Source organism: Triturus cristatus, chromosome 9 (genome assembly GCF_964204655.1).
Source record: "Triturus cristatus chromosome 9, aTriCri1.1, whole genome shotgun sequence".
NCBI classification, from domain to species: Eukaryota; Metazoa; Chordata; class Amphibia; order Caudata; family Salamandridae; genus Triturus; species Triturus cristatus.
Window position 1 is genome coordinate 86,980,036 of NC_140592.1, and position 12,005 is coordinate 86,992,040.

At 45.1% G+C, this 12,005-nt stretch overlaps 1 protein-coding gene across 3 annotated transcripts in view; it reads left to right on the plus strand.

The window, feature by feature from the left end:
* The window catches only part of SRGAP3 (SLIT-ROBO Rho GTPase activating protein 3), a 444,353-nt gene that overhangs the window by 323,137 nt on the left and 109,211 nt on the right, over positions 1–12,005 (plus strand). For all 3 annotated transcript variants that reach the window (XM_085624484.1, XM_085624482.1, XM_085624483.1), the window contains exons 5-6: positions 11,257–11,442; positions 11,688–11,816. In XM_085624484.1, coding sequence (XP_085480610.1) covers positions 11,257–11,442; positions 11,688–11,816 — 315 coding nt within the window. The remainder of the gene's footprint in view (positions 1–11,256; positions 11,443–11,687; positions 11,817–12,005) is intronic.

Here is a 12,005-nt window from a genome sequence, read left to right on the forward strand (position 1 = left end):
TCAGATTAAAAGGGGCCCTGAGCAAATCAGCCACTTCCGGTTTTAAGATAGTGTCTCCAAAACAATGTGCCCAATTGGACGGCCTCGTCTGCCTAAAGGTTTCTTGTCTTTATGGGGCCATGTGTTTGGCCCCATAAAGATAAGAAACTTTTTGCGACAAACGCAAAGCAGGCCAGGCCGTCTAAATGGGATGGCTCAGAAAGCCGAGCGAAAACGTCACCGACACCTCTTTTCCAATGGCTGGCCACTGTTTAGCATAAACGGTGACGCCAGCCAATGGAAAAGAGGGGCGGGGCTTAATGCCCCTTACAAAAAATACCTGTTAACACTAAATCTCGCCAGCGAGACTGCGCATGTCTGCGCAGTCATACGCCAGGCGAGACCTATAAAGGTACAGAGATCGAACTGCTAAATACCAGCTGATGTGCGATTTATTTTCAACTGCAGTTTTGCAAGGTGTGGGATAACCACTTAGGAGTTTGACAAAGAGAATATGGTGTGTAAAACGTACCTTTTGCCCTGAATTTTTGTCCTGAATTTTGACCTGTTGTCCTGAATTTTTACACTCACCATCCTGAATTTGCACGCATGCCAGTTGATCACCCTAGTCCACTGTGGTGTTTTCGAACCCAAATAGATCAAAGTGACTAAAGTGAAAAGTTGAGGCAGTATGCATAGTTTGTAGATATTACAAAGTTCACTCGGAAGTTATGCTTCTCTGACTCTTGCTATTTTTAAACATCTAAAGTGAAGGTTTTGACCATTAAGTGCCTGGGAGTGATGAATGTGCTAAAAATGTCCCTTCAATGTCCATATGTGCCTGAACATGTAATGCATGTGACTGGATGATAGAACGGGGACAGTGATGAGCATGTAGACAATGCCTCTTCATTGTCCATAAGAGCCTGAATATGCAGAGAAGGCGTATTTAATGTCCATTCGTGCCTCAACATTTACAGAAGGCATGTTTAATATCCACACATGCCTCAACATTTACATAAGGCATGTTTAATATCCACACGTCTCAACATTTACAGAAGGCATGTTTAATATCCACACATGCCTCAACATTTACAGAAGGCATATTTAATATCCACACGTGTCTCAGCATTTACAGAAGGCATGTTTGATATCCACACGTGCCTCAACATTTATAGAAGGCATGTTTAATATCACACGTGTCTCACCATTTACAGAAGGCATGTTTAATATCCACACGTGCCTCGGCAAGTAGAGAAGGCATGTTTAATGCCAACACGTGCCTCAACATTTACTGAACGCATGTTTATTCAGCATGTAGAGAAGGCAAGTTTAATGTCTGATAGTGTCTGAACATGCAGAGAAGGCATGTTTAATGTCCACAAGGCATGTTTATTGTCCACGTGTGCCCGAGTATGTAGAGAAGGGACGTTTAGTGTCCACAAGTGCCTAAACATGTAGAGAAGGCACATTTAATGTCCAAAGCTGCCTTAACATGTAGAGAAGGCGCATGTTTATTGTTTATGTGTGCCCGTATATGTAGAGAAGGCACGTTTAATGTCCACACATGCCTCAACATGTAGAGAAGGCACGTTTAATGTCCACACGTGCCTCAGCATGTAGAGAAGGCACGTTTAATGTCCACAAGTGCCTCAACATGTAGAGAAGGCATATTTATCATCCACACGTGCCTGAACATGTAGAGAAGGCACGTTTAATGTCTCTGAGTGTCTGAACATGCAGAGAATGCTTTTTTAAATGTCAATGAGTGCTTGAATATGTAAAGAAGACATGTTTAATGTTCTTTGGTTATTGAACATGCAGCAAATGCTTTTTCAATGTCCATGCATGCCTGAGCATGGAGAGAATGTCAAACACAAGGAGATGATGGACGCAACGCTGAAACTTTTCAACCACTGACCCCCAGTCACAGATCTGGGTTTAATCCATCGTTCTGTAGCTCACTTCACCATCCCAGTTTGGACCCAGCCATATGCAAAGCAGTCTTTGACCAATATTTGTACCTCTTTCCCTCTTGAAACGGAAGCTTCTAGACGTTTCCACCCCTGAGGTGTCAGGCATCCCATTCATCCCTATCCTAGCCCCAGTTTGTCTGGGTCACAAAAGACAAGTGGCAAACCCTTTATCAAAGTGCTCAGGCAGAGCTTTTGTGATATGCAAGTGTTGTAGATGACAGCTTCCTTCCCCTCTTTAAGTCAGAGCAGGCAACCCTGCCAACACCAATCTTTACTGTGTCTCACTGTCTGGGAGCAATACATAAAGACCAGCTGCTACACCTAGTCATGTGGCCCAGGATCAGGCTGCAAGCATCAAACGCTTAGGACAAGAAAATGGCAACTTTCTAAACGTGGCATTTTCAGGACTGAGATAAAAAATCTGATTTTAACAATAAGAGGGTTTTTAATTGCAATTGTTTAGATACCAAATTTGGCCTGTCTACCTGTTCCCAAATGGAAGATGCAGCGTATTAAGTGTAATAAGGTAACTCCAATGTCATCCTATAGGAAATGTAGACCTTGCAATAGTGAAACACAAATTTAGGAGCTTTTCACTACCAGGACGTGTAAAACTTAAAAGCACATGTCCTACTTTTTAAATACACTAGGAGCGACATATTTGTGTTAAAAAAGAAAGGTTTGGGCCTGGCAAAAGGTTTACGCTGTCAGGTCAAATAACAGTTTAAAACTGCACCCACAGGCTGCAGTGGCAGGCCTGTGAGTGTGACATGTTTAAAGGGCTACTTAAGTGGGTGGCACAATCAGTGCTGCAGGCCCATTAATAGCATTTATTTACAGCCCTGGGCACATGTAGTGCCACTTTACCGTAATCTTACAAGTAAATGTAATAGGCCAATTGGGTTTAAGCCAAATTCACCATGATTTAAGGAGATAGCACAATCATTTTAGCACTGGTTAGCAGTGGCAGAGTGCACAGAGTCCTAAAGCCAGAAAAGAAGTCAGCAAAACAGGAGGGCTGAAGGCAACAAGTTAGGGGAGAACTGTGTCAAGGATGTCAGGTCTTACAGGCTGGTATGTATGCAATGCCATGAGGGTTTGAACATGCAATATCCACATGTGCCTGACCACACAGTGTCCATGAGTACTTGAACATGTAGTAGTAAAAGGCTTTGAGATGTCTGTGAGTGTTTGTACGCAGAGCAGGTCTTCGCCCTGTCCCTGATGGCTGACCATGCTGAGCAGGCCTTTAGAATATCTGTCAGGTAGAGGAAGCCTGTTCAAAGCCATCAGGTATCTGAGGAGGCTAAAAGACCTGAGTTTGTGCACGTGTTGCGAAGGCGAACTTTTGTCTGCTTCACATAACAGCAGAGCTGATATGGAAAGGCAGCAGGGTAGCTAGTGCTGGTGCGGCGGGACGCCCATTACTGTTGCCCCATCCCCCCAACAATGCACTGATCACGAGAGAGAGGCCGTAGGATCCTCACTGCTGAAACTGAAATGAAAAGGTCTGCATAAATGGATGGTACCCATAGTAGTACATCTGTCAATTATTAGACAGACTCAAGCCCCTAATTAGTCATGACCCTGCTCTTACAACTCGCTGTGCGTCACTATGTCGTGCACGTCCTGCATCTGAGGGAAGGCACAACGGGGAAGTGCTGGTGCACACAATGACCGCCTTAGTTCTCAGTCATGCCGGCCAGCTGGTATTTCTGCTTCATTCCTGTCCCAATATTTGGCACACTCTGGCCTGTTCTGGCTGCTTTTTCACACTGCAGTCCCTGCATTTGGGATGCTCATGTCTGGGACAGCTTTGGATTGGGATGCAAAATAGGCACAGACGCCCTAAAAAAAAGTGGTCCACATTTGCAAATTGTGCCTTTTTCGCAAAACACTGCTTCAGTGTTTTAAGTATTATGAAAAGAAGGCGGATGATTGTCTAAGAGAGGCATGTTTTCTTAACTTCACTGAGATAAAAATAAAATGCAAATGTTGCCAGGGTTAATTGTGCACGGATTAGTTCACACTGATGAACCACACCTGAATATAAGGAAAGCCACTACTTCTCAGACCCCCTGCTCAATCTGCATACATTAATGGGCGGGCCAAGCGAGAGACAGCGAATGACACCTCTGTTTCCCTGGTAAAAGAGAGGTAATAGAGGCCCATATGCCTCCGGTAAGGCCGCTCTGACCCCCACTTGGCCACTGATGGCATCTGAACAGCACAGACACAGCCCAAATCGGCCTCAATGCTGCTCGGCCTCCACGGTGCCCAGAAAAGCGGCCCACAGCTGCACCTCAGATACTGGCCCATCGCCCATTTTACCAATCCGACCCTGGGCTGGGATTTCTCTGGTATTCCACTCAGTGTTCCTTGTAAGGTGATCTTAAAGCTGGTGCTGCCGTGTAATCCTGCGGTGATTACCTGGATTTGGTGCACTATAGCCTATCATGCTGTACTCCGCGTGTGAGGTTGTACAATTGACACATTCTAGTTCGGGGTTGCCCTGCTGATCCTATGGCTGTGCCCGTCTTAGGGTAGTGTTATATGTTTGCCTCACCCTACTCTGGTGCTGACCTGATTTTCCTTTGATGGATGCTTTTTATAGCACACTGTCTTCTTTTGTTTCCGTACTATCCCTGTGCTAATGCCGTGCTATAAGGGGGCTTGAGCCAGCCAGAGCTAAGTCCTGCCAAAATAAAACAAGCATTGACAAAGCCATTAGATCTGGGATTCATGTGCTGACGCATAGAAAGATAGCCACGGGAGTGGGTAGAGAGGGCCACCATTGCCAAGTACCCCGCAGGCAGATCAGTGCTAGCATCGGAGCTGAAGCGAGAGGCTAGACCCATATAGCCAGTAGCATTAGGTAGGAAATTAATATTTTACTGGGCTGAACTAAGATGTGATGGACACAGTCTTCAGCCTATGGCAGATTATTGTCAGGTGGATCCTTCTAGGTAGGCTGTATCTTGCACACACCGAAGTGTGGTATGGTGGCATGTGTATGATGAATGCTCCTCATTTTTATTTTCCAAGCCCTGGTCTGGGGACATGTATCTCAATGTGATGACAGTGGGGGGCACACTGTATCTGCTACTGGTATTACTGTGTTATTACTCCACTAGCATCCCCCACATATATGGGGAATGTCCCCCGGCCACAGGATTAGTCCTCGTGAAAGGTTTCAACTGTTTGAATAACTGAGTTCCATTACATGGATCCTTTAGTTCAAGTAGTTTTTAATATTGTTGTTCTCATCACAAGCAATATTTTCAAAAAAACTTCAATTCCCAAAATGCATCATTCCTGGTGCTTGGTTTAACATTCTTTCTAGCTTTCACTCCCAATGCATTTCGGCCGATGGCCTTCATCAAGGGGATTGTCGTTGTGTTTCCTAACACTATTCTGTTAGCGTGTCAGCCCCCTTGGAGGAATTCAGTGAAACCAAGCACCAGGAATGATGCATTTTGGGAATTGAAGTTTTTTTGAAAATATTGCTTGTGATGAGAACAACAATATTAAAAACTACTTGAACTATAGGATCCATGTAATGGAACTCAGTTATTCAAACAGTTGAAACCTTTCATGAGGACTAATCCTGTGCCCGGGGGACATTCCCCATATATGTGGGGGATGCTAGAGGAGTGATATCGTTTACACCCTGTTCAGAGGGTGACACTCTGGAGCACGGAACAACCATATTTACCCACATTAAATCACAGCAGTGCACGAGCTGACCAAATACTAATTGTTATATATTATTACTGTGGTATTCCCATGCCACATTTTTGCCTGGTTGTGTCACGGGTATTCAAAATCTGGCATGCTCTCTTCTTCTATTGCTGCGGTATTCCTATGCATGTGTATTTATTTGGCAAATTGACCGGTATTTTTAAGGTATTCCCATGGTACAACTTTATAGTTGCTACTGCTTTTCTATGAAAATGCCACCCCCTCTAGTTTGCTACGTGTATTCCAGCAGCAATACATAACATCTAAGCTGGCGCTACCATGGTGACCATGCGTGATGCCCTGTATTTGTCACCCTAAATCCTGGTGATACTGTGGTCTGCTTCTGGTAATCTGCTATATTTGACCTACTCTGGTCTGTTTCCTGTATTCCTAGGTTTTTTCTCTGCGTTTACCACACTCTAATCCGAGTTTTCCAATGCATATTCCCAGCCCTTTCATCCACTGGGTCTGCTGTTGTTTTAGTATCCCAGGGGAGATTTCATAAATGTGGCACCCTCTAGTGTGGCGTTACTCTTCTATTTGTACAGTGATATATGATTTCAGTCAGGTCTGCTAGTGCTCTGGTTTCTCTGTGGTAACGCTATTCATTAAGTAAATTCTGATCTGCTGGGCATGTAAACACCCTCTCTTTGGAACAGTCTGTTCTGCTGTGCAATTGCCCAGTCTTTGAGGCAGGTTAACCTGGTGTTGTAGGGTCAGTCCTAAGGCAATGTCTCAAAGTTGGCAGTACTTGGAAAACAAGCGGTATCTAAACCAGACCGTGGCACCAAATAGCCACTCCTCGCCTCGGCGATGTACTGTACATCGTGGACAATGTGGAAGCCTCTGCTGGCCTGCTGTTGTGATACATTTATGGTGAGGCAGCTGATGTAAGCCACAGCTAGGTGGCTCCATATGCTGGTGTTACCGCCACATGTGTCCCAGGTCATAGGACCAGGACCCCCCAGGTTGGCTCCCGGCCCGCCCCCATCCAAACCCACAAATCAATACTTGACGACCAGAGCTGTGGGTAAAAGAGGCCATGTTTATTACAAACCATCACACAAACATGACAATATATAATTAATACTATTCAATACGATATGGATTTATCAAATTCAATCGCTAAACAATATTTACATTTAAGTTGATCCTAAAATCATAATCCATCAGCAAGTCTGACAGAACTCAATTTATATACACGAAGAATGATGTCTATTGCTCTAGCACTAAGGGGCCTTCTGGCTCGCGTCCCCCAACCAACTGAGAACCACGCAAGGCGCAACCCACCTGCGTCCTTGAGAGGTGAGGCCCTGCTATGCTGGTGTTACCTCCACATGTGTCCCAGGACATTCGTTTCCAGAGCACCTCATTTAAAGGAGAGAGGGCCCCGGCATGACTTTGTGACCCAGGCCTCTCAATAGTTTCGGGTAAGCCTGTTTACACTTGAGACTTCACATCCGATCACCTCAAACTATTTTGGACTCTGACTCAGTGGTGTGTCTTTTCCCTTCCTCTTTTACTGTCTTAATTACACCGTGCAAACCCTATTAACTGTGTAGAATACATGACAGGGAGTACCAACACTACTTGTTTTTTGCCCTCACAGCCCTTCCATCTCTTACACCTGCTTCTAACTTTTTATTTTACTATTTGATCCATATTGTCTTCTCTAATTATATTTATTCTTCCTCTCTGGAGGGAGCTCTAAGACCGTCCTGGGCTTGGAGCTCACAATAATGGACCTTACAAATAAAATTATTTACTGACTGGATCATGACTGGCTGATTGATGAATTGACTAGATAGTCCTTCTTACTCCGGATGGTCCAAGTTTCTCCAAACTCACTTCACAGTGTTAAATATACATCACTACGGTCGGACTGAGAATGCAGACCAGCCCTGGCAATTAAGTCGGACCAGCCACAGGGCATTGGGGGCAGGGGACGGGATGGAGAGAGGTTGGTGGGAGGGTTGCTGGTGGGAAACACCGCTGCTGCTTTTGTTACCGGGGACTGATATTGCATCACTGCTGCAAAACCTGCCCCCGTAAAAGAATGGCCCCCACCACTCCAAAACCAGCCCCACCCTTCCGGCCCACCTGGAAAATGCCTGGTGCCCGCTGGTGTCAGTCCGGCCCTGCATATCACGGTTTTTGAGGGGGTCTTATGAGCAGGGCACAAGTCGTGGATGGACGTGGGTGTATGGAGTCCCCCACTATTTTTAGAGAAGAGACACTGTTCCCCTTACTCAAGGCGGAAGAGGGCCGAGAGGTGCCACCGTGCGCCCCAGCACTGCAGATTCCTGCAATTACAGTGTGTGGGTGTAACCTGGCCTCAGGGCTTTTTTCACCCCAGACTCCACCCCTTCCAACAGGTAGTAACTCCTTCATCGGGGGGAGAGGCCCAGTAGGGGGCTCTCTTTGAATGCCTGATATGAGAACTAACAGGGAACTTCACACCATTAACCTTCTATTGCCTGGACAACTTCAAATGTGCAGTCTTTGATGCTGGACAAAGGAAACCAGCAGGCATGACTGTTCAAAAATATTATAAGCACTTTTTCTTTACTCTTTAAGGTTTGCTTAAAAATAGTTTGCCTTTCAGCCATTTCTAAATTCAGTTGCACACTGAAATGTGGAAAACATACATTTTAGTTATAAGAAGTAGAACAAACCAAAATTCTATTTTCACATTTTGCATGCTTTTATTAACTTGCTGTTTTTTTCAAAAGAGGCCAGTTCCACATTCTAGGTGACGAATGTTATAAGTCCATGATATTACTTATTGTGATGTCATTCCTGTGATATCATTGTGGTCTACATATACTAATTAGCTCCTGCCCCTATTTAGGTCTCGCCTGACCCAGCGCATGCGCTGGTCTGGTGAGACTTATTGAGAGGGCTCCAAAAAGTGCTACAAGGCCAGCATAGAGCTACAGTGCATGTGCGCGGGCGCGTGCGCCGCGCTTGATCGCGATTACTTTCGGTTTTGCATAGCCAATAGGTCTCGCTTTTGGGACCTTATAAGTATTTAGTTATGCAACTGTTGCATGGCTTAACACTTATAAGGTCCCAAAGGAAGGCGACACCTATTGGCTATGCCAATGCTTGTTTTCTTAGGGCTTGTGTCCTGCGGGTGAGCATGCATGTTCACATTTCCACTGGCCTTCTCTCGTTCGCATTTCAAATTTTCACTGTGGACAAAAGGTTACTTGCATCGCATCACTCATGCATCACAGCAGGCTTTAATGAGGGGTGAATCTCGGCCACTGAAAGGCGCAATTGCCAATGTCCAGGCTCAGCATGGGGAGTGGAGTTCTTTAACGTAAGTTATTTGAAGTTCTTTCATCTTACAACTTTTATCAGCTTTATCAGACATTTATCAGGAAGGGCTATACAATAGATAATGCAAATGCTTTCAGTCAGGGATCCCAGGTAAAACTCTCCACCATTTCCTTCTTCCTTCGGCTCCTGAAATATTTCTGAAATGTACTAAAGCGCACATGGCATTAGCCAAGGCCTTTTTATTTTACTAAGATTATATATTTGTATATATAATATACTTAGAAGGGGATTTTCATCGGTCTTGTTCATCCATTAGTCTGTGTCATTTGTATTTTTATTATGCCCACTGCGGCATACAGCACGTAGCGATAAACCAGCCCACTTCAGCCATTGGCTAACTTCACTGTGATGGATGGCTTTCTGCTCTTTCACAAGAAGCACAACAGCACTCAGAGTAGGTCCCTTCAGGGACTACTATAAATGTGTATTTTTATGAAACCCAAAAAAATAATTTTGCTTTCAGCCAGTGTTTTTTTGTTATATTGTTGAGGCCCCAGCAGTTCCCACAGCAATACTTTTTTACAAAAGCGATACAGAAACAAAACAATTATTGAGAAAGCCAAAAGATGTACAGCCATGTACACCAAATAGTTTGCCAATGCTTATTTTATTTTGAAAATCGTTACCCTGCTTCCTTAGAAAGCGCATTAAGTGACACTGTAGGTCAAATTCATAACTGCCAACTCACATGGTGGCACCGTGTGACACACAATATCAGCTCCCTTCTAATGGTCACCTGGTGGAGAACCGAAATTACATAGTGGCAGGGAAAACAAGCTGAAAACCACTGTAAGCAGTAGATTAACAACTCGTTTTCTGGATTTTGAACTACAGATGTCCATTAAGTGGTGTGAAAACACTCCAGTACATCGGCACCAGCCCCAGCAAGTTTTTTTTCAGAGGAGGGGGTTTGTGGATGTGACTGAGGCAAAAGTGCCTCCTAGGTACTTCTCAGCACCAGGCCCTGCCCCTCCAAGGCCTCGCCCCCTCCTCACACCATGAAAGTTTTGTTTTGGTTGGCAGGTCCGCAAATGGAGTGTTTTGAAGGACATATGGATAAACAACCCTAAACTGCAAACTTACCCCAGCAATCTCAGCTAAATCTCTAGGGATCTCTACTGGACACAAGACTTACATCGAGCTCCCACATAAGCTCCACCACAAAAGTCGCCCTCTACAGCCTAAAACTCCTCAACAAATCAAGCCTTTCATACCCACCAATGACCTAAAAATTGCAACCCAAGCTCTAGTTCTGTCCAGACTTGACTATGGAAATGCCACACTAACTGGGACAGCTAAACACACACAAAGCCCTCATGAGAACCACCCTAAACGCAGCAGCAAGAATGGTCATAGGTTCCAAAAAACAGGACCACATCACCCCCGCATTGCAGGACCTAAAACGGCTACCTATTGAAGCTTGCTGCTGTTTCAAAACAGCCTGTCTTACCCATAAAGCCCTACACACAGGCAAATGGACTACCTCGCAGCCAAACTCACAAAAGCAGGACAATCAAGAAACCTAAGAAGCTCCTACTCGCTCCTCTTAATCTCCCCAAAAAAGACATAAACAAAAAGCTCTCTCCCGCTCTTTCTCAGGGAACGCCACTAAAATCTGGAACTCTCTCCCTATTCATATCAGGACTAACCCCTCCTTCACGAATTTCAAGAGACAGCTAAAATAATTTCTCCTCAAGCGTCATCTCTATGCCTCTGGACAATAACCACCCAACGTTTTTTTCCCCCTCAAACTGTGTAACCTTCAGTATTTAGGTTTATCATTGTACTTTACTGTTTATGCTTCTATATATGTATGCTGTTGTAAAGCGCTCTGATACCCCTCGGGTCAAGTAAGCGCTATATAAAACTCCTAAAATAAATAAATATGGCCTTGACATGTGAGTGTTTTCCATTTAAATAGCACACACCTAGCTAGAGAGCAACAAACCATAGTGTAGGATTGATTTAGGACTCTGACCCAGAGTGATGAGCAGTGGAAGAGAAACTATTGCTGTTTGGCCCTGAAGCCAGGGTAGCAAAGAAGTTTATTATTAGTGGGTAACGGAGTGTCTTTCACAATTGCTTTGGACTGGCAGAGGTACCCTCATAACAGGAAACCCCACATATTCCTATATCCTGAATCTTCTTGTGGCTAGAGCGTTGAGGTAATTCAGTTCATCTGTGGCTCATCACTGGTCCATCCTTGTCTCCTCAGGTCATGAAGACATACCACATGTACCACGCGGAGAGCATCAGTGCCGAGAGCAAGCTGAAGGACGCGGAGAAACAGGAGGAGAAGCAGTTCAGCAAGTCGGGCGACATCAACGTGAACCTCCTACGGCACGATGACCGACCGCAGCGGCGTAGCTCCGTCAAGAAGATTGAGAAGATGAAAGAGAAGGTACGTTCCTGGCGTACCCACATCACCACATCTTGCAAGGTAGCGGGGTAACTGTAAATGGTGGCAGCACCATGCAAAAGCTTCCCAAAGTTTCTGTCAGCTTGCAGAAAAAGCTAGTACTTAGGCGTTATAGCGGGCCGCCTGAAGAGCAGGGCACACTGCACCGGAGGAGCTGCAGATCTATAGTATTCCTTAGGTTGGCAGATGAGTCAGTAACATGGTGCCTACTTGTTTCTCTTTTCCAGCGGCAAGCCAAATACTCTGAAAACAAGCTGAAGTGCACCAAAGCGCGCAACGACTACCTGCTGAACCTGGCAGCCACCAATGCAGCTGTCGGCAAATACTACATCCACGATGTCTCCGACCTGATTGACGTAAGTGACCTATGCACGCCTAGACTGGACCACCTCTTAAACTTGTGAGTGGTGAATGTCATGTTGAGTTTTGTGGCTAGAGCTTCTGTCAGCCTTGGGCTACTTCACAGGGCTATAAAGGAACAAGAGATAGATGTTTGGTAGTGAGGGAGGAAGCAAGAGAAAAAGATGGGAGAAAACAAGGAATTT